The 22,079-nt window shown below is 41.4% G+C and overlaps 1 protein-coding gene across 3 annotated transcripts in view; it reads left to right on the top strand.

Moving 5' to 3' along the window:
* The first annotated feature begins 13,607 nt into the window (after nt 1–13,607).
* LOC115245413 (transcription initiation factor TFIID subunit 3) overlaps nt 13,608–22,079 on the top strand; it is an 18,362-nt gene continuing 9,890 nt past the window's right edge. Inside the window, exons 1-8 of one of the 3 annotated variants that reach the window (XM_029823721.1) lie at nt 13,608–13,856; nt 14,362–14,533; nt 14,819–15,061; nt 15,169–16,367; nt 16,573–17,178; nt 17,406–17,603; nt 17,692–17,792; nt 18,074–18,186. In XM_029823721.1, coding sequence (XP_029679581.1) covers nt 14,368–14,533; nt 14,819–15,061; nt 15,169–16,367; nt 16,573–17,178; nt 17,406–17,603; nt 17,692–17,792; nt 18,074–18,186 — 2,626 coding nt within the window. In that variant the 5' untranslated portion in view covers nt 13,608–13,856; nt 14,362–14,367. Of the gene's footprint in view, nt 13,857–14,361; nt 14,534–14,818; nt 15,062–15,168; nt 16,368–16,572; nt 17,179–17,405; nt 17,604–17,691; nt 17,793–18,073; nt 18,408–22,079 lie in introns of all 3 variants that reach the window. The other 2 variants (XM_029823720.1, XM_029823722.1) reach the window with 2 other exon arrangements.

Here is a 22,079-nt window from a genome sequence, read left to right as displayed (position 1 = left end):
GGCTCACTGATAGCCTCCTTAAGGGCCCCGGTGCTGGCGCCCAAATTGACCACAAATTGTTCTCTCTCCTTTGATGACAATTTTATCTTATGCGAGAAAAATTCCTTCTTCCTTAAGAAGTGATTAAATCCAACTTCAATAGGATAATGGTCACTCAAGTGAGTGTCCTCCAATACATTCCATTCGCAATGGCCAATAATCGGCGGAGGAATAAAGGAGAGATTTATTGCAGATCTGGATTGGCCTGGGCGCGTCAGAAAGGTGTGAAATCCGTCATTGATACAGGTGAAAGAAGAGTCCAACGCCGAGGAGAGCAGGCATTGACTCCCTCCCTACTCGACCGGTCACAGCCCCACTGTCTGTGGTGAGCGTTGAAGTCACCCAGAAGGATCACATGAGTAAAGGAATTACAAAAAGCGAACAAAGAGTCATACCTCTGTCTCGTAAGCGAATCCTGCGGGTGTCTATACACCGAGACAATGGCGAGATCGAAAAGTTTATAATGGATAACCATGGCCATGCCCGAAACTCCAGCCCCGAACAATCGAGCCGAACACAATCATCTATGATAGAGTATGGCACAGATCGGCGGACGGCCAGAAGCAAGCCTCCACTGTTACGGGTCAACGAGTCCCTCCGGAACACGTCAAAACCCCGCAGATTCACCCGACTCAGAGCTCAACCAAGTCTTCGACAAGGCCAAGACATCATACCGCTGGAACAAGATGTTTACCGGATCTATTTTGTTCGTCAGCGAATAGCAGTTCTATTGCAGGATCCTAAGAGACCGATTCTGAGATAGGCTATTCCGAGGTAACCCCGGCATTTGGACAGTTGTACATAGGATTGCGTGGATTAAGGATAATAGGAAGGAGTTCATGAATTCCGACACTGCATCGTACAAGTCAAGAAGTCTCAGTGCTGGGGAGAGCTTTTCCATGATTAAATTCATGAGATTGAATAGCTGGTTATATAGCTCTGGGTTAAAATTAAGATTAAGGTTACTATTTGAGGTTTGGGTGGAACAGGATTGGTGGGAGAAGGGATAAAATGCCTAGATATGGCACCACTATCCGAAGAGGGTGGGAATTTTCCGTTAGGAGAGATTAGAATCAAATTATGGGATGGGAAAAGATTGGAGAAGGAAGTTCCGGGAGTTGAGCGGGGGAAGGACGAAAGGGAAGTATTAGTGCTGCTCAGAGGTTTTTTTGGAGGGTGTATGAGAGAGGACGACGTAGGAGATGAGATGTAAAGTGGGGCGGAAGTAGTGATACTATGCGGATTCTAAGCCATGGGCTCTGAGGGGGGTGAGGGGCGAGGGGGGAAATTAGGACAAGGGGGTGACGTCACCGGGAGGGCTGACGTCACGAGGGGATGACGTCACGCGGGGGGGGGTTATGACGTCACGCGATTACTCTTTGGAAACACACCAGATTCAGCAAAACCCGCAATAGCCCCATTGCGAGATCCTGCGCCCACCACGACGCGTTCGGTCGACCCCCTTGCAGTACCAATTCAATCAACGACGGCATGTTTCAAATTTCACTTAAACTTTTCGTCACTCACTGCTCGAAACGTTATGACAACCACGACAGGGCAGACATTGTCTCGATTAAACATTTTAGAGTAGGAGATGTATCACATACGAAGAACGCTTACTCTCAGCTCTTGATAAGAAAACAAAAGTTAGCATGTTTCCACAGAAAACTATTTAAAGTTTTTAAATATGCATGTAAAAGAGAGAGATAGCGCGAAGCATGCACGTGGATGATACGACGTTCGTAAGGTGCGAGAAGGATAGCGCGAGGCATGCACGCGTGTAAGAGAAGGATAGAGTCCGCATTGGCGTGGGAAAAGGATGACGTTCGCGGGAGAGAGAGAGATAATGCGAGGCATGTACGTGGGAAAAGGAAAGAAGAAGGCGCAGAAGTAATCAACATTTTTTTTAATATAATAATATTTATTCAAAATTGTGTTTAATACAAAATGTGTGTGTGTGTGGTTAAAAAAGAATAAACTAATAATCAAAATAATAATAAAATAATAATAAAAATAATATAATATGTAGGCTCCTTCTGAAACAGAAAGAAATCTTATTAGTATATTAATTTAATGTTTATAAATCTAATATAAATTTAAAAAAAGAAGATACTTACATTATCCTCCTGGAGCCGCAAGCTCTTCCTCCCAATCTTCCTCCCAATCCTCCTCTTCTTCTTCCTCTTCCTCTTCCCACGCCTCTTCCTCCTCCGGGATTGAAGAACTCGTTACGCAGGCGTTTTGTACACGCGGGTGCAGGATGCAGCATGCGACAACATGGATTGATTTGGCGAGAGATAGATACGGCGTTTGAGAGCCGCATATTAACTGGTGCGGTTATAAATCATAATCATATCGAGCCTCGTCAATTTTTCGAGGATGCCAAAGACATTGTACTCGAACACATGCAAAACGTGCTGAAAAAACATTGTAGTGTGAAAGTTAATACCATGTTCATTGGTGAATTCGTGACGGGTGACAAACACGCAAATAAAAGTATCAATACCAGAAACTATGAACTCTTTCGCACAACCGATGTACGCGAATGGTACGTATCTCACGTACTTTGATGTAAATAATTTGTACGGATGGGCAATGTATCAACCCTTGCCCTATGCAGATTTTCGATGGGTCGACGACGTATCCGATTTTGATACACCATCGATCGCGCTTGATTCGCCTACAGGCTACATCCTTGACACGCAACAAACCACCTGGTAAGAGGCAGGATAAGCTGCTCGCAACCTTATATGATAAAAAACGTTACGTAATACATTATCGCAATCTGCAGCAATGCACGCGACACGGACTTCGCGTTACAAAAATACATCGAATATTACAGTTTTCGCAATCTCCATGGCTTCGCAGTTATATCGAACTCAATACACAATTCCGAACACTCGCGAAAAATGATTTTGAAAAAAATACCTGCAAATACTACCTCCTATTGTCTCATCTTGCACGATCGCGTTGTCGAATATTGCCCATTGACCAACGTAGTTCGTAAAATTACCTAAATCAGCAAATATCCCCTCCAATGTCAAAAATATGTAAAGATTGAGATTTGACGATCGACAGCAGTCATACATCATTTATGCAGTCGTACGGTAATATTATCGGCATGATCGCGCCAATGTTTGTAGATCTGCAAGGATTCATTATCGGGCGAAACTTTGTTGTAAAGGAAGTAGCGATATTGAGAAATGGGCTTGTTCTCTCTCATTACTTTTTTGCAAGTCCCGTAGCATGGCGTGCGCTTACAAAATCTGAAAGATGCCAAGCTTCATGACTAATCGGGCATCACCATGGACTTCAATGGGAGGATGGAAACGTTCCATAGGTGGACGAATCATCATAAAGATTCATCCAAACATTTTTTAGAATAAACTATTGTTAAAATATATTTTATTCTCTTTTATTCTTCCCTTTTCCTCTTTGTTATCCCAGTTTGCGAGTATTAAAACTCAGTACGTGACGTTAGATGTTACATTTCAGTACATGGACATAGAGTTTAAATATTTGAATTGCGTATAAATAATTGTTTTGTCGTTCCGTTCAATAGCCGTTCAAAGCCGTTCGATAGCTGTTCAAAGCTGTTCAATAGCCGTTTGATAGCCGTTCAACGTCCGTTCGATAGCCGTTCGATAGTCGTTTACATATTATAATAATATTATATATTATTCATATTTAAAAACTTTAAATAGTTGTCTGTGGAAACATGCTAACTTTTGTTTTCTTATCAAGAGCTGAGAGTAAGCGTTCTTCGTAAGTGATACATCTCCTTTTCTAAAATGTTCGAGACAATGTCTATTTCGTTGTGTCTGTCACAAAGTGTCTGACAGCAAACGTTTAACAGTCCATTAAGTGTGTTCCAAATGAAAATATTCAAAATGCCAATGTTTCACCTTAATCTGGTAAGTAGTGTTTAGTGTTTTTGTGTGCGAGATTATGTGTGATATTTATTGATTAATAATATATTTTAGTTCGTACAAATTGACGTGATCCACCGCCGATACATGCGGTGGGTGCGTGAAAATCTTCGATGGGTGCACGCCAATTTGTGGGGCGATACGCGAGGGGCCCGCGAGTGGGCATGCGTGCACCCTGATCAATATGAAGATATCTTCTATTTGCGGCCGCTTTTGGGCTTGAGCCCTATGAAAGCGTGACGTCATACCCCCCCCCCGCGTGACGTCATTCCCTCGTGACGTCACCCCCCTTGTCCTGATTTCCCCCCTTGCCCCTGGCTTAGAATCCGCATAGTATCACTACTGGCGGAGGTTGATAGTTTTTTCCTGTTGGGATTTAAGATTTGTGAATATGATGAAGAAGGAAGGAGAGGGGATGGAGGGGCTGAGGAAGAAGAGGGGAATGTGGATGGGGCGGGGTAGGAGAAAGGGAAGGGCGTAGAGGGGGGAGTGCCGCTCAATGACGGATACTCACTAAAATTATATTTTGGGTTAGGGGCTTCATTGACGTTGCTTCTTATTTGATTTCTAGCTTCGATTACAGAAATATTTTCGTGTGCTGCTAACTCCCTGATTTTCTTCTGTATAACATACTCCGGACAAACGAAGCTTGTGGCCTTATGCGGACCTTTGCAATTTATGCAAAATGGGGAGCCATCTTTTTTTGGGCATTGATTTGCCTCTTCGTGTGCCTTGTCCCCGCGATGTTGGCAACGGGGTTGGCCCTTGCATTGGGACTTCAAGTGACCAAGTAGCAGACACGTGTAGCAAAGAGAGGTTTTAGAGACGAAAGGTTCGACCGGATGTCGGACCATGTATAGATATAAATACCTTGGCAAGATCTGTTCTTTGAAGACGATGGATATTGTCTTGGAGGGGACCACGCCCGATCCCTGAATTTCTCCAGGGAGAGCAGATGCTTCTGCACCCCTCTCCCTCTTGTTTAGTCTCCTCACGGAGGAAACCGCCACGCTACTGTCTATTCCTCTGTAAATCTCCTCGTCCGAGAGATTAAGTGGAACGTTTCTAATTATTCTCTTCCTTGTAGTCCTAAACAGAGGTATAAATGCATTGTATTTCTTCGCCTTGAGTATTGGGTTAGAAATTAGGTTATTTGCCGCTTCTCTGGATTTCAATTGGATACTAATTTTTGAGAAGCCTGTCTTTTTTATCTCTACTATATCTTTTTGGAGATAGAGTACAAGAGGCGACCTATAGCGATAGGGTCAATCGAGGAGGAAGAACCCTCTGGAGTCTGTATAATAACATCATAAGGACCTTACGAGGTCCTGTCACACCTAATTGCATCCATGAGGGATGACAAGTCAAGCCCGTCTCTGTTATAGAGTGGACCAGAAGAAGAAAGTTTACCTTGCTGCAGGCCGTCTCCCTTACTCGTCCCGTTACCATCATTCGTGAAGGGAGGCGCTTTTTCCTTCTCTAATTTCTTACGTTTCTTGGTTTTTGGTTTAACAGTCTCCAATGGCTGGATGCCGCAATCCTCGCCAATCGGAAGGATATCCCTTAAAACAGAAAGAATATTTTTATTCGGTTCAATTTCCGCCTCCATCGCATCATCAGATCTCGGAGGGAAACGAGGGAGAGAGGATGCAATCGAATCGAGTTTGTCTTCGTCATTATTCGTCAATATACTATTAACTGTAACAGTTAAGGCGTCAGTCGTTAAGAGATTTGATTTAAAAGCAGGATCTTTTGTGGGATCTTGGATCGACATGCTTGCGGTCGAAAAGGCTCGACCGGGAGGCCGGCCGGCCAAGATGGCGAATTACTGCGCACCGCAGAATGTACAAAGCACACAGGAAACAGCGCACAAGCAGAGCAGGAGATAGCAGTTCTCGGTGTGATCCGAGCGAAATAGCATAAAGCGTTATTGCTGGTGAAGCAGAGGCATTTGAAAAAGGCAATTATAGTTGCTATCGAACAAATTAACAAGAGGCACTCAAGACACGTGTTCTCACTTCCACAGGTGTCGCTCGAATCCGTTGCGGTCATTAAGTGGAACGGGCCTATGGCGGTCAGCCAATCAGCAAGCTATTGTCGCCTCTTTGATTATATAGGACTCTATGGGTGCGTTCCGTTTCACGCATTGAGCGCATAGATCGCCTGGAAATCTATAGTTCACGTAACATATATTATAGATCACGTAACATATATTATAGATTTCCAGGCGATCTATGCGCTCAATGCGTGAAACGGAACGCACCCTAGGATATGTTATATCCCCTCCGATGGCACCACCTTGACGTGGTGGAGGGGCTCCCTTTCGCTTGTTTAGAAAGGGTCTAAGAGTGTGCCAAACGACTCGATCAAGATATGAGTGATTTATTTTTGTTTATTTTGAGGGAATTATGTGGAGTGATTTGGGGTATTGTGGGAGGTTATAGGGGGGTTTTTTAGGGTTTTGTACGGGATTGTGTGGGATTGTGGGGGGTGTATGGGTGTATGTGTTGGTATTGTGGTATGGGTGGGGTGGGTATTGGGGTTTTGCGGGTAGGGGGGTAGGGGTATGTGTCCCTTGGGGACGGTTTGATCGAGTGCGTCGGAGAGGTAGGTAACCTCATTAAAAAATCCCGGGCAGGTCGGGCTCGTCAGGCGTGGTGAAGCCAACCGGCTTAGGTGAAGGAAAACACCGAAATTAAACCACCTTTCTTGATACATATGAAATGGACACAAGCAAAGGGAAAAACACTACCGACTCAGTGGGCCTCGGAACCAACAGGATCCGGCGTGGGAGGGATATCGTCCCGGTTCCCCCTTCGTCGTCATCGCACGACGGGCCACCAGCGGCGTTGCCGACGAGCGCCGCTGGCGAGCGGGTTATCGCCGTGGATAAGGAGGTAAGGGTGGTCGTACGGAGGATCGACCGGCCGGGCCCGGCTAGTACCAAGTCGAAGTCCCAGTCGCGATCGGTCTCCGCTGCGAGGGCCCACCCGTACAGCCGGGATGAAACGAGTCGGGGCAAGAGCCTCACTCGTCCGAACGAGTCGGATGCGGAGGACTCGTCACGGGGGCGCAGCAAGTGCTCCACCCCCGCCTCCTCCTCAAGAGCCTTGCTAATGAGCGAGGATGACGAGTACGCGTCTCCCGACGGAGAGCGCGCCATGGGGGAAGACGACCTCCCTGAAAAGCGGGGAAGGGGGAGACCGCCCAAAACGGGCGAGTTTGTCGGCCTGCGTGAAAAGCGCGAGCAAGAGGCCGCTCTCCGGAAGGAGAAGGAGAGGGAGCAGAGGGCCAAGAGCGCCCTATCGGAGAATGCTCCTCCCCCCCCCGCCGAGTAAGGATTTGAGGGCCTACGAGGCCCAATGCGCGAGCGAGATGGGGCAGACGCCGATCTCAGACATCGCGGCGCGCAGTCTGGAGCAGGCGGCTGCTATCGACAGGATAGCTGCCTGCTCTGGAAATCTGAGAGGCTCGCTTCAGAAGAAGCTTAGGGAGGCCGCTGCCCTTATGAGGGTGGTGTCAAGTGCCCTGGCTGAGCGAGCCCAACAGAAGGAGGGGGAGGGAGAGCTCGCGGCTCTTCGAAGGGACATTAAGTCCCTCGGAGACCGCAATGCGGACCTCTAAAAAGAGGTTCGCGAGCTTCGGGAGGAATCGGGCGCGGTGCGACGCGCCAAGCCCTCCCTCCAACTGCCTCTTCCCGACTCATCCGAGAAATCCCCCCGCAAAAGGCGGGGTGTACCTCGGGTGAGGTCGGTGGAGATGCTGGACGCTCCTGTTAGGGTGGTGTGCCCAGCGGAGGGGATGGGACAAAGGTCCCCTACGTTAAATAGGGAGGGTATGGGACCTAAATCTCCAACGTGTTCTAGAGGAGTTTTGGGTCAGGGGTCCCCAACGTCTCTACGGGGGGTGCAGGGACAATTGCCCCAATGTTGATGGGTTGCCGGGGAGGCGCGGCGATGAGGCCCCCGTTGTGGGGTACCTCTGCGCCGCTCCCCGAGAGCTACCCACCGGTCGGGGGGTCGTCAACGAGGGCGCGCGTGCCTGGTATAATTGGTATGCCGAGCAAATCGCTGCCCTCGTCGACCTGCGAGCGGCATTAGGCCGGGATGGACACCTGGGATGTCTTGCGATTTAATGATTTTAATGCCTTATTCCAAGGTAGAAATATTTTAATTCATAAATTAGCAGAGAGTAGTGAGCATTTAATAAAGCAGATGGGATACAATTTCTTGCTACCTAACGCATTAAAAAATATTTCTATAGATGTTATTAATCCTCAAAATTTTTTACCTATAACTTCGATATATGTTGGTCCAGAATGCGAATCGTTTTTACAATTAGAATCTTCGGAATTTGTAACAGAAATAAAATCGAAATGTTTATCTTTTTACACAACCGCGTTACAAGAAATGATACAACGATTGCCTTATAATGATGAAATTTTTCGCGAACTTAAATTTTTAGATCCAAATGTAGCTTTGCGCGAAGAAAGTAGACTTATCTTTCCAGATTTAAGAAATGTAGCAAGACATTTTCAAATTTCCGATATTACGGCTTTAGCTTATGAATGGAGAATGTTGCCTATTGTATTTAATGACGCGGATAAAACTCTTTTGATTAATTTAGAAATTGATGACACGTAGAAGAATATTTTTGAAAAGAAAAAATTCCAAATTTAGAAAATTTAGTATATACAGTTTTGTCACTTCCACATTCTAATGCCGAAGCAGAGAGAATATTTTCTATTGTTACAGATGTGAAAAATATATTTATATGATTAAAATTTAAGTAAATATGTTCATATTTAAATATAGGTATATAATGTGTAATGTATAAATATAAAGTATATTGTGTTAATAACTATAATATTATGATAAATGTATTAATATTTAAGTTGTCATATGTTTAAGCATTTATATGTTTTATATATTCATATATATTATTTCTTATGTATTCTACAATGTTTTTATTGGAATACTGGTGAGGTTTTCTGCAGTTTCTCTTACCCTCGCAACAAATGTTGGTATTCATGTATAAATAAATCGGCTGCAGACTCCCGCGTCTTTCTAGTAATGAAGTGATAACGCGTGTAGTGTGTCGTATTATCTTTAATAGAAACATTCTTTGCAACATTCTTTGATAGAAACATTCCTTGCAAATTCCTTCATATTTTTTTTCTCGCTGGGGGGTACCTAACGATACCTCATATTTGATTGAACTATATACATTAGTGAGGATACGTAGCGCTTGCTTAGTGCGCATGCGAGACTTTATTCCCACGACAGCGCATCACTGTCCCGGGGTGGTATGGACCTTCACCAGGAACAGTATGGATTCCGCGAGGTGAAATCGACGATCGACGCGATCATGCGCGTCCGAACCCTCGTGGGGTCCATCATGGAGGAGGGCAGAGTGGCGATTGCGGTGTCATTAGACATTCGCAACGCCTTTAACACCCTGCCCTGGAATAGGGTGAGGGAGGCCGCTGTTAGCTTTGGCCTTCCCCCCTACCTGGTGGAGGTCCTTGAAGCGTACTTCCGGGACAGACGGTTGGAGTACACCGATAGCGGTGTACTCCTACGCGGAAGGGGAGTGTACTGCGGGGTTCCACATGGGTCAGTTTTGGGCCCCACCTTGTGGAACCTGAAGCGTACTAAATTCAATTTGACTATTTTTAATCGGTTTTAATACCGCATTTTCGGTGCAGAAATCCCGATCGATTCGGATTACATTTTTTTAAATCCGTTTTAATCGACCATTTTCGGCAGGGATACGCTGACGACCCAATAGTGCTGGCCGGGGGAGATAGCTGGGGATAAGCCGTGAGAACGGCCAACATCGCGGTGGCGTGCGTCGTTCGCGCGATTCACGGCATGGGCCTGGAGGTAGCGCCTCACAAGTCTGAGGCGCTCTTCCTTTATCGGGGGAAGCGGAACCGCATGCACGAAGCCTCCCCGGAAACGGCCCGTGTCGTGGTGGATGACACCTCCGTCTGGGTGGGAACCCAATTGAAATACCTGGGTCTCTACCTGGACGCTACCTGGAGCTTCGGCGGGCATTTCGAACGTCTGGCCCCCAGGGCGGAGGCAGTGGTTCAAGCTTTAAGCCGTCTCCTGCCCAATTTAGGGGGGCCGGACGGGAAAGTGCGCCGCCTATATGCGACGACCGTCCGGGCGGTGGCCCTTTACGGGTCACCAGTGTGGGCGGATGCCCTGATGGCGAGTAGGCGCAGCATGATGTTGCTGCGCCGAATTTTTCAGGCCGCCATCAGGGTTATCCGCGGATATCGGACGGTGTCGTATGCGGCGGCCTCCATACTGGCGGGATTGCCGCCTATCGAGCTCTATGCACAGATGTGCGCCAAGGTTTATCGGCGTACCAAGGAGCTCGATGGGCTAGGCGTAGCTTTGATCCCGCGGATCAGGGCTGCCGTGAGGCTTCAGGCTCGACAACGAATGCTGGAGAGGTGGAGCGAGGATCTCTCCAATCCCCGAGACAACTCGGGGATGCGCGTCGTCGAGGCCATCTGCCCCTGTTTAATAAAATGGGTGGAAAGGGCGGATGGCGAGGTGTCATACCGTGTGGCACAGATACTGACGGGCCATGGATGTTTTGGCTCGTTTCTGTGCCGCATCGGGCGCGAAGCAGACGCGCGCTGCCACCATTGCGGCGGGGACGAGGATACGGCGCAGCACACGCTGGAACACTGTCCAGCGTGGGCGGAAGAGCGCCGTGTCCTCGTCCAACAATTGGGGGGGAATGACCTCTCGCTCTCGGGCATTGTTGCGGCGATGCTTGAGAGCGGGAAGTCCTGGAAGGCAGTCTCTTCCTTCTGCGAAGCCCTCATGCTGCAGAAGGAGGAGGCCGAGAGAGAGAGGGAGCGACTCCCTGGCGGACGCCGGGGAGCCCTCGGGCGCGGAGGCGTGACCGGAGGCGGAAGGGGGAGGACCTTTTGCTGGCAGGACCCGCCAACCCTCCACGTCTTTCAGTCGCGGAGGCGCGAGACGTCGTGCCAGGAGGCCCCATCGGGGGGGGGGGTTGACGGGCGCGGGGACTGTTGTCCCCCGTCGCCCACAAAACCTTCCCCAGCAGCGGGGTGGCGCGAGTGGGGGGAGCGGACCTGGGGCCTATTGGCTCCGGTCCTCATCAACTCCCTCCGCAGATGCGCAGGGCCCGAGCGGGTTGGGGGGAAGGGGCTCTCGTCTCGTCGGAAACGCCCTATCCCAAGCCGGGCCCGGTGGCCGGAGACCCAGGTGGGGTACCTGGGCCCGGCCACGCCAACCCCGCCGCGCCAACGGCGGGATGTGGGTGAGAGGGGTGGTGGTCCCCCTCTCCCCAGTACGAGCGGGAGCCCCCACAACAACGGGGACCCTGACTCCCCCTCCAGCGGGCTAGGCTCGTGGGCGGAAGGCTTCTCCGAAGTAGTGCAAATGCCAGTTTCCGGAGAGGCCTTCAACAACGCCCAGGTGTAGGCCACCCGGAGGGGTTTTAGTGGGCAGTCCCTCGGCTGTTTGTTTAAGCCGAGGGTGAGTCCTACATAACCCCGCCTCGAACCTCATCGAGGCGGGGTATGCGTAAAAGCATTTCCCCTCCGTAACAAAAAAAAAGAAAAAAAGATATGTAATATGACCGATGTGTACAGATCATAAATATATAGACTGGATTGAGCATTGCGAGATAAACAAGCGTTTGTCTATCGCAACGCTCAGTCCATTCTATATGTCTATGGTACAGACGAAAAGTGTTTTTGTGTATGTGCTGTATGCGCATATGTTGTGTACATACTTTTCGGGGCCATGTATTTCGTAGGAGTTAGCAGTCTAGTAATATATAGAAGTCTGTGGAATCTACGTAGCGAAAATTGCGGAACTCTCGCGATTGGTCGTGCTCTCGTTCCGCGTTAAGCCCGTATCAGACTACGCATTGAAGATTGAGATTCAAGATTCAAGATTGAAATTTGACCAATCAAAATAAAGAAATTGTAGTCCCTTTTGTTCTGATTAGTCAAATTTTAATCTTTAATCTTTAATCTTTAATTTTCAATGCGTAGTCTAAAGGTACATTTTCACGAGCCGCTGAAATCGATCGTTTGAGCGACAAAAAGAATCACGTGATATAAATGGACGAATCAGCGACCAGACCGTGGTCACTCATTCGTCCATTTCGATCCTTTTTGTCGCTCAAACGATCGATTTCAGCGGCTCGTAAAAATGTACCTTGATACAGGCTTTAGGGAGCAGTGAAAAGCAGCAGCAGTTTAGAAAGTAACTAGAATCGGTGACGTACTTCCGGCGCAAGTTTTTGCTGTTTGAAGTTCATCCTGTTGAACAGCAAAGCAGTAAAAGCTGTGTTTTGGTTATATATGTACATATATTCTAAAGTATGGAATCACCAGAGGTAAGTTTGTAGGAACTATAATTATAAAAATAATTACTCATTCGGTTATATCTCAATTAATATTGAAATTGAGATTAACGATTTAAAACACTGCAGAAAACCTATTTCATGGGCAGCGCAGCAATTCTGTAAAATCACCAAACAATGCTAGTTAGTTACTAAACTGCTGCTGCTTTTCACTGCCCATAAGATGTTACCTTTATGGCTTCTGCACACAGGACGCGGAAACGCTTGCCGCGCGGCAACAGACTACGCGGTAGTCAATCAATTTTTCGCTCTAATGGAAAAGTTGTAAGTTGATTGGCTACCGCATCGCCTTTTGCCGCGCGGCAAGCGTTTCCGCGTCCTGTGTGCAGAAGCCATTACGCTATTCCGCTGCATGAGTTCGCACCTTAAAGGCCGTATTACACTACGGGTTGCGGGCTCGGTTGTGGTTGGGGTTACGGTTGATAGTTGCGGATTGACCAATCAACCGGCAAGCTGCTTTGCTCTGATTGGTCAATCCGTAATCGTCAACCATAACCCTAAAGCCCGTATCAGACTACGCATTGAAGATTGAGATTCAAGATTCAAGATTGAAATTTGACCAATCAGAATAAAGAAATTTTAGTCCCTTTTGTTCTGATTGGTCAAATCCCAATCTTTAATTTTCAATCTTCAATTTTCAATGCATTGTCTGATACGGGCAATGCGTAGTCTGATACGGGCTTTATGCTATGCATATGCAGCTATGCCAATTTGTGTGTGTAACCGCAACCGAGCCCGCAACCCATAGTGTAATACGGCCTTAAGCCCGTATCAGACTACGCATTGAAGATTGAGATTAAAAATTGAAGATTGAAATTTGACCAATCAGGACAAAGAAATTTTAGTCCCTTTTGTTCTGATTAGTCAAATTCCAATCTTTAATCTTCAATCTTCAATTAAAGCCCGTTCTACATTGATCGCATGTCGCCAGTCGCAAGCAAATCGACCAATCACAGTCGAATATTCGACGGAATAATCGACTGTGATTGGTCGATTTGCTTGCGACTGACGACATGCAATCAATGTAGAACGGGCTTAACAGAGCTCAATGGTATTTACCATAGACATAGTATATCTAGACCGAGTGTTGAGGAGTGGGAGCCGAGGTGCAGGTAGAAAAGGACGTAACTCTGTTCCGTGCCCCTTGCGTTCTCTCTCACTCGCATGTAGCATAGCGAAAGAGTATGTCCTTTTCTACGTGCATCTTTACCCCCACTCTTTAAATAAAGGCAAACGCTCGGTCTAGATATACTATGTCTATGGTATTTACAGAGGAAAAGTCAGAGAAGATATGGGAATGGCGGCATGCGAGCTGTAAAGTTTGCGTTGCATCGTTACAATTTAGTGCGCGTAAAAAAACGAAAGTGCTCGCATAGACTGAGATGACATCAATCGTGTTAACGATGTGAAACTTGATTCGAAGTTTGGAAAATATTCTTTTGCCGTCATATCGCGGGTATCCAGGTGAGTCAATGCTGCCTAATCACGTTTATTCTCTTTTCTCGATCCTGTTGCAAAATAAAAATACTTCGAGCTTGGTATGGTTACCCTCTTTGGCTGATCTACAATTTATACAGTTAAGGATATTAGTTACTCGATTGAGAGAGATTTTATCTTTTTCTATGAAATTTATGTTTTGTGTGTATGTGTAACATTATTGTAATTATTCAGCATTGTATGTACAAAGAAAGATTACAAGATAAGTATGTGTAATCTCTCTCACATAGCATATAATTTTAGAAATAGTAATAAATATATTTTTTTTTTTTACTATTGCACGTATGAATATATAGATGTATACGAGATTTTATTTAAATACAATTATATCCATAAAATTTGGTTTTCTTCTTTATTGTGTACATTTGTTATATATTTTTATTATTAACATATTAACATACAGTTTACAAAATGTATTGTTTTAAAGAATGCTGTATCAAAACATTCAAATATATTTTAATAATATTTATAGGAAAAAATGTCAGGTGAATATAGTCGAAGCATTTTAAAAATAGTTGTTGCTCAGATCTGTCAGATGATAGGATGGCACTCTATTAATTCTACGCCTCTAGAATTTATGGTAGATCTTATGCAAGAATATATGTTACGTATCTCAAGGTTGACACATCAATATGCAGAAGTTTGTGAGTAGCTATTATCAATTTTAGCAATGATTGCTTTTTTTACTTCTTCTATACAGTTTAGCAAATAAAAATAATAAATAAGATTTATATATTTTAGATGATATTTTTTACATTCTTAAGATTTTGTTAATATTAAGTACTTTAAATAAATTATTTATTCTTTTATGTTTGTTATAACTAGTAATTAATGTTTTAATTAATGTTTTAATTAATGTTTATATACAATATAAACATATGTACATACATAGATATTTTCATAGGATTCACGATATTTTTATTTTACAGTGGGAAGGACAGAACCAAATCTTGATGATTTAGGGTTAACATTTCAGCATATGAATATTGACATACAGGAATTAGCTGAGTATGTTAAAAATGTAGATTCTGTTCCATGTCCTATACAGATACCAAAATATCCAGTTCGGCGTGAAAATCATTTAAATTTTTTAAAGCCGGGCAGTCGTGAAGTTGTCACTAGATCAGTGCATATACATGAACATTTACCAGCTATGTATCCAGATACTGAAGGTATGATAATAAATTATATTTTCTATATTGTGTAATACTTTTCATAATAAAATAATTACATTAATTTATATTTATATTTATATTGATAATATATAATAAAATTACAGAAGAATATATACCAGATAAGAATGAAAGTTTAATGAATGGTACAACAGATCTGACATCTAGCAGTGCGACATCATCAAGCAATTCGAATAACACATCACCTCATAGAATGTCGCCGCAAGTAATTTTCAAACGGCCAGGCGATCCGGTATCTTTCGAAAGCTCCATACCGAAGCGGGCAAAAATTTTGGAGGAAGGTAGACCATTACGTGAAATAAGCAGCGTTATGATGACCACTTCCGGTTTTTTATCACCTGCCCGAGAAGGAAAATTACCTGAGGCGAGAACGCCGCATCAAGTACGATCGGATTCGCCACAACCGAGTTCTTATCCGATGGTACCACCTGAATTGAAGTGCGAAAAGAAACCGAAGAAGATTGTAAAGAAAGGTCCAGAGAATCGTAAACTCGACAAGGAGAACAAGAAGAAAAAAGGCGCGAAAGAATTGTTTAAGCCGGATAAGATGGATGAGAGCAAGATAAAAAAATTGGTTGGAATGAAGGAGTTGGCCAAGCTAAAGCCATTAAAGCCGGGTGGTGGCAAAGCGCAATCCACTATGCTACAAGAGCTTACAGCCAGCAGACCGTCCACACCGAAGATTGCGTCACCGAAGTCAGTCGTTGGTAGTTCGAAACCATCAAAAGTCGCGCAGCCGAAAGTAAAGAACGAGAAGACGATAGATCTGATAGATGACTCTCCTACTATCGAGAAAAAAGAGGATACTATTGATAAATTACCGTCAGAGCCGGATAAACAGAAATTAAACATATTCAAGAAGATATCGAAACCGCGTGAAGAAAAAGACAAGGACAAGGAGATATCGGAACCGCATAAGCATAAAGATATTCTCGATTCGCGCGAGAACTCGCCGGAGTTAATAATAGATGTCGACAATATGGAGAAGCATACACATCGTAACGACACAGAGGCGAAAGGAGGACGCGAAGAGAAAAGAACACCGCACACGCCGGATGTGCATGTGCAATCGGACGCTGATTTGGCGGACGTACAGAGTTCAGAGTCGGACGTTTATATATTCGACGATGCGGACATCTCGCCGCCAGGTACACCTAGCACACCGAAAACTCCCGAATTGAATGTACCCACTGTATCAGAGCAAAAGCGAAAGAAGAAAGAGAAAAGCGGCAAGAAGAAAGAATCTAAATTGAAGAGTCCAAAACAATGTGTCAGCCCAAAGAAGGTAGAATATATCATCATTATGTACTTAAGTATTATACACGCGCGTATATAGAATATCAAAGATTTACTTGTATATACTTATAGCTTCTTTAATTAACGTGAAATCGATTTTGTCTCTAGCAATAACTCTTTCATTGTGTGCTATATTTTTTTTTTATACAAAGTTTTAACATTAATGTATCTTGTTGGTGATCACCATTTTTCAGACAAAGTTTCTGAATGATGCAGCAGAACTGGACATACCAGATCGGCCAAAAACACCGCAGGCACCTGAGCCGTCGTTACACAGAGAGCCACCTACTCTTCCGTCTACACTTCCGTTTCCCTTTTTCCCTACGTTTCCTTCGGCACCTGGTTTAATACCTCATCCAATGTTCACGCGATTCCCATTGCCATTGGGCCGAGGTGGGCCAGGGCCTCATCCCGCAATGCCCAATTTACCTCTACCACCGCGCTTTCTCAATCCATCCATAAAGCCCGAAGATTTTGCATTGCCCAAAATTAAGCCGGTAGAACGTGAAAAGTCACTAATTCCCTCACCAGTCGAGTTAACATCTTCATCGATTCAAGGCGAGAATGAAAAAGCAGACAAAGAGAAGGTGGATAATAAACTTACGAAAATGTTTAAACCAAATAAAGAATTGCCTTTCATAAAAGTACCTGAAAAGGTACCGCCTATAGGCGTTTCACCGCCTATAGTGTCTGCACCTGTCGCACCAATCACGCTTGCTACACCAGTATCCGTCGCGCAAATACCACCATCGAAAAATCCTAAAACTGAAAAAACAGAGAAGAATGATATGGTAAATTCGGTACGAGAACACATTCGAGATATCCAAATGTTTTGGCTGTATTTTATCATAATATTTTTGGAGAAATATTTCGGAAAAAGTAATTTGTGTATATGTGCATGATAATGTATTTTTCTTTATGCCTATGTGTCATATATTATAGTTTTATCCCAGCCAACACTAATTCGGTAGTTCCTGTGTATTTAATAATTTTTATATTTATAGTATTTTTTATATAAAATTTTCAGAAGTCTAAAGAACATAAGAAAGAAAAGAAAGATAAGTTAAAGAAAAAGAAAGATAAAAAAGAGAAACACAAAGATAAAGGCGAGAAAGTGAAGGAGAAGAAGGAAAAAACTGAGAAACGCGAGAAGCTAGAAAAACTTAAAGAAAAGAAGGAGAAGAAAGATAAAAAGAAGGAAAAAGATTCAAATAAGAAAAATATGGTACTTTGTTAGCTTTCAATAATGATATAAAATAGCAATGATAATGATATTAAATAGCAATAAGCAATTTATTATGTATGTATTACAGAAGGAGGATAAGAATCCAGAAGCTGTACCAAAAATAACATTAAAATTAGGTACAGCTTCTCCTAGACCAGCTACACCAGATAATGCCCCTATGAAGAAAATGTAAGTCATTAATCATATTTTTGTTAACAATTTTATGTCAGAGAATTTCAATATTTATTGTTAACTTTTATTATCTTTACGCAAAGTTTGTCTTGTGATATAAACATTTATTTAAATTTGTTGGTGCATTTTTATTTGCTTATTGAAAATAGAAACTTTTATATCATGAAATTTTTGTATATTTTTGTATATATTTCACAATTCAGCAAAGTCCTGATAAATTTTTTATAATTTAGTTTTTCCATAGATACAACTATTGACTAGTTGTTTGTTTTGTGCAGAACTATTAAACCACTTGTGAAGAAACCTGATGAAGAAGTCAAGCGGGAACCTAGTCCAGAATTGGCGAAAATATCGGCATTGGTAACGCGACCGCCAAAGCAGAAGTCAACAAGTAAGAAAACAGAGGAGGGAATATTAGATGGAAGTCCTGCTCTTCCTACAGACTCTTTCTCTGCCAATCTTACTAGCGTGCCACTTGCATCAATTCCTCGAGCAAAGAAATCTAATTTCCAAAGTCTATCTCAAAGTGAGCCAATACCTTCATCTCAATTTGACAATCCTCCTAAAGTCCTGAAACCTCTAATATCGCCACAACAACCACCGTATTATTTTGTAAGTATTCATTTTGTTACATGATATTTACAATAATGGGGATCATTTAAATTTGCATCATGATTCAAAAGATCTTGGAATGTTAATATTATAAATAGGAATTAATGACAAAGAAAGAAATGATGAATAAGTTGAACAATATCATCTACATAGGAAATAGCATGTAAAGTTTTTGGAAATTCGCGCAGATTCTTAATTTTAAAGCACTATTCAGTGTCAAACAAAAATACTTCTAACTATTTTAAAATCGCACAAGAAATCTACCTTATTTTCCGAATTTAAGTAATATGATTATAATATGTTAGGAAAAAAACATTTTTATAAATAAATTAATAGATGATATAAAGAGAAGGAGAGAGAGTGTGTGCGTGCGTGGCGTGTGTATGTGCGTGCGTGTGTATGTACGTGTGTGCGCGCGTGTATGTGTGTATGTGTACGCGCGCGTGCATGTGTATATGTACATAATAAATTTGTACAGATAAATTTTAGTGTTGGAAAGAATATATTAATATTAAATTTGTACAGCAGAATCTTACAAATCAATTCAGAAGTTATTATGTTATTAAGTTATTATGACAAAGTCAATCAATTTAAGGGGAGTTTGTCTTAAATTATATTGCAAATATTTTCTTGATATTTTATTCTATAATGAGGAACCCAACCCATCGACATTGTTTCAAATACGAACCTATCCAAAAATTCCTATTTATTTTATTTTATGCTATCTATGCATTTAGAACCTGTGGTGACGGTATCATGTCTCCTTTTTTTCCTTAAGTCACGCTTTTGGTATATTGTTATGTTGTATAAACTATAAAAATGTAGTACACGTTCTCTCTTATAACTATATTTAGATTTACTGTGTATTTTACGTTGCAATCTTAATCAATTTCTTTAACGTTAATGCTCGTATTTCCATTTCTCTCTCAATCTTGAGTCTTAAATATTTCATCATTCTTACACAAATTGAGTCTTAAATATTTATCTTATTATTCCATTTTTGCTTTTCTACCCTGTAAAATTTATAACATACAAAAAGCTCTTCAGAAAAGACTTTTAATAATTAATTTAAATAATATAAAGTTAAATATATACAAGGTATTATTTATTTTACATACATATTTTATGATATTGAATGCATTTTAAACAAAAATATATACATAGATGCGCTCTCATATACAGGTGACCTAAAATTTGATTTAAAATAGTATAGCAGAAAAACTCTCGAAAAATTAAATAATAAAAGTATTTGCGATTTTTTATTCCAAGTAATAGTTTTTGAGATATAAGAGTTAAAACATTTTTTGCTAAAACACTTATTGTTTGGGATACTTGACCGTTCCAGAACTTTTGGCGTTCACTATGTATATGTGTGTGTATAGGAAGGGGCAAAAACCATTATATGTTCTTTTAATAGTAGATTCTCCAATCAATTTGGAGTCAGTTTTTCCTTAGCGAGAATGTCGAGAGAGGCTGTCATTTTTTCAAGCTACCTAAGAGAGGCTGCCATTTTTTCAGTTACCCCAATTCCATCATATATCTTTATAAGCAAATCTCAAGTTAAAATTATATTAAAGTAATTATTATTTGAAATTAACTAAAGAAAGAACGTGATTCTCTTGTTAATCTCTTGAGTATACATAAAATTTGGTTTGTGAAAAGCCTTTCTTTTCATATTTTAACATTTCAAGAAAACCTTTCTTATTTATAATTTTTGTTTATAACTCGAAAATTATTGATGCTTTGATATTTTCACTAAGAAAGAATTGTTTTTAAATTGATCAGAAAACCAATATTAACAGAATATTTAGTGGTTTTGGGAACACATGATACAAAAGATATATATTTATGTACAAAAGATATATATTTTTAATAAAAAACGATAGATAAAAAAGACCGGTTTCTGCCTCAAAAGTGTAATGTAAATTATAAATGTAATTACATGTAAATTATAATGTAATTACATTAAATTTTACACATTATGTTTTATACACATATATACAGGGTAAGGAAAAAATATGGAAACCCTGAAAAATTTCGAAAAATATAATAGCGTCTTCCATTGGGAAAAACTCACAGCACTGAGTGCTTGAAACGTATATCATTGGTAATATTAATGAGCATATTTTGAATGCTGCACATTTCATTGGGAGTGCAAACTACTCTCAGTGCGAATTGAGAGCATTTTACATTCCCAATGAAATGTGCAGCATTCAGAACATGCTCATTAATATTACCAATGATATACGCTTCAAGCACTCAGTGCTGCGAGTTTTTCTCAATGGAAGACGCTATAAGTTTTATAGAAAATTCTTTCGAATAAAAGTTGTGGGATTTAAAAAGATCTATTTACTGATCTTATTAGTTTGGATTTGCATGGCGTCGCCAAAGTTAGAACAAAGTCACCTTGAATTTTTTTAATGGAAACCCCTATTTTTTATTACATATTCTTGTCGAGATCTTTTCAAAACACTATAATAAAGTATATTTTCATTAAGTATTTTTCGAGTTATTTTATATCTTAATCTGACATATTTTGATATAAAAAATAAAATATCTCGTAAAATATTTAGTTTTCGATAATCTTACCGTAATACTTTTATGTACTGAATAATGAGCCAAATCAATTGATATAGAAAAAATAATTTCAAGAAAAAATGTGTAATTATTTATAATGTGTTTTTTTTAACAATTATTTGTTTTCTTTTACACTAATTTATTTGTCTCATTATTCTGTACATAAAAGTATTACGGTAAGATTATCGAAAACTAAATATTTTACGAGATATTTTATTTTTTATATCAAAATATGTCAGATTAAGATATAAAATAACTCGAAAAATACTTAATGAAAAAATACTTTATTATAGTGTTTTGAAAAGGTCTCGACAAGGGCTACAAGAATATGTAATAAAAAATAGGGGTTTCCATTTAAAAAATTCAAGGTGATCTTATCTTGACCTTGGCGACGCCATCCAAATCCAAACTAATAAGATCAGTAAATAGATCTTTTTAAACCCCACAACTTTTATTCGAAATAATTTTCTGTAAAACTTATATTTTTCGAAATTTTTCAGGGTTTCCATACTTTTTCCTCACCCTGTATGTATTATACAAGTATCCCTTTTTTTTTTAATTGCTGAATATAATGATAGGATTTCTATATTCATCTAAAATCATTATATTCATCTAAAATGTTAATAAAGTGATCAAAACATGTTTAAAAAAACATCAAAATAAGTCTTTTTGGTAAATATGCATATTAGGTTACACCTCACCGATGACTTTGACCTTGACATACGTTGTCAAGGACATAACCCTGAGTAATTTTTCCTTATAACTTAACCGGCGGTCTCTTATAGTTTCTGAGATATTTAAAGTTAACATTTGGATAATAATATAGAGACAGAGAGACCATCCGCCCCACAATTGTTGTGTGGATGGGAAAGTATATGCGTGGACGCAGTGGGCTCCACTATAAAAAAACTAGACACATAGGTTTGCGTTGAACCTCGCTTTGCGTGGAAAGTAAAAAAACCCAAAGAGCTTCGTCTCTGGAAATGTAAAGAAACACTTTTTCCACGTCTGATCTACGTAAATACAATGTAAACAACCTTTATTTTTCTTTATTTTATAATAGAAAAATCATTAAAATTGTGAAATCATAACTTT

This window comes from Formica exsecta, unplaced genomic scaffold, assembly GCF_003651465.1.
Source record: "Formica exsecta isolate Colony F162 unplaced genomic scaffold, ASM365146v1 scaffold971, whole genome shotgun sequence".
Taxonomy (NCBI): domain Eukaryota; kingdom Metazoa; phylum Arthropoda; class Insecta; order Hymenoptera; family Formicidae; genus Formica; species Formica exsecta.
This window is presented reverse-complemented; position numbering and strand designations above follow the sequence as displayed.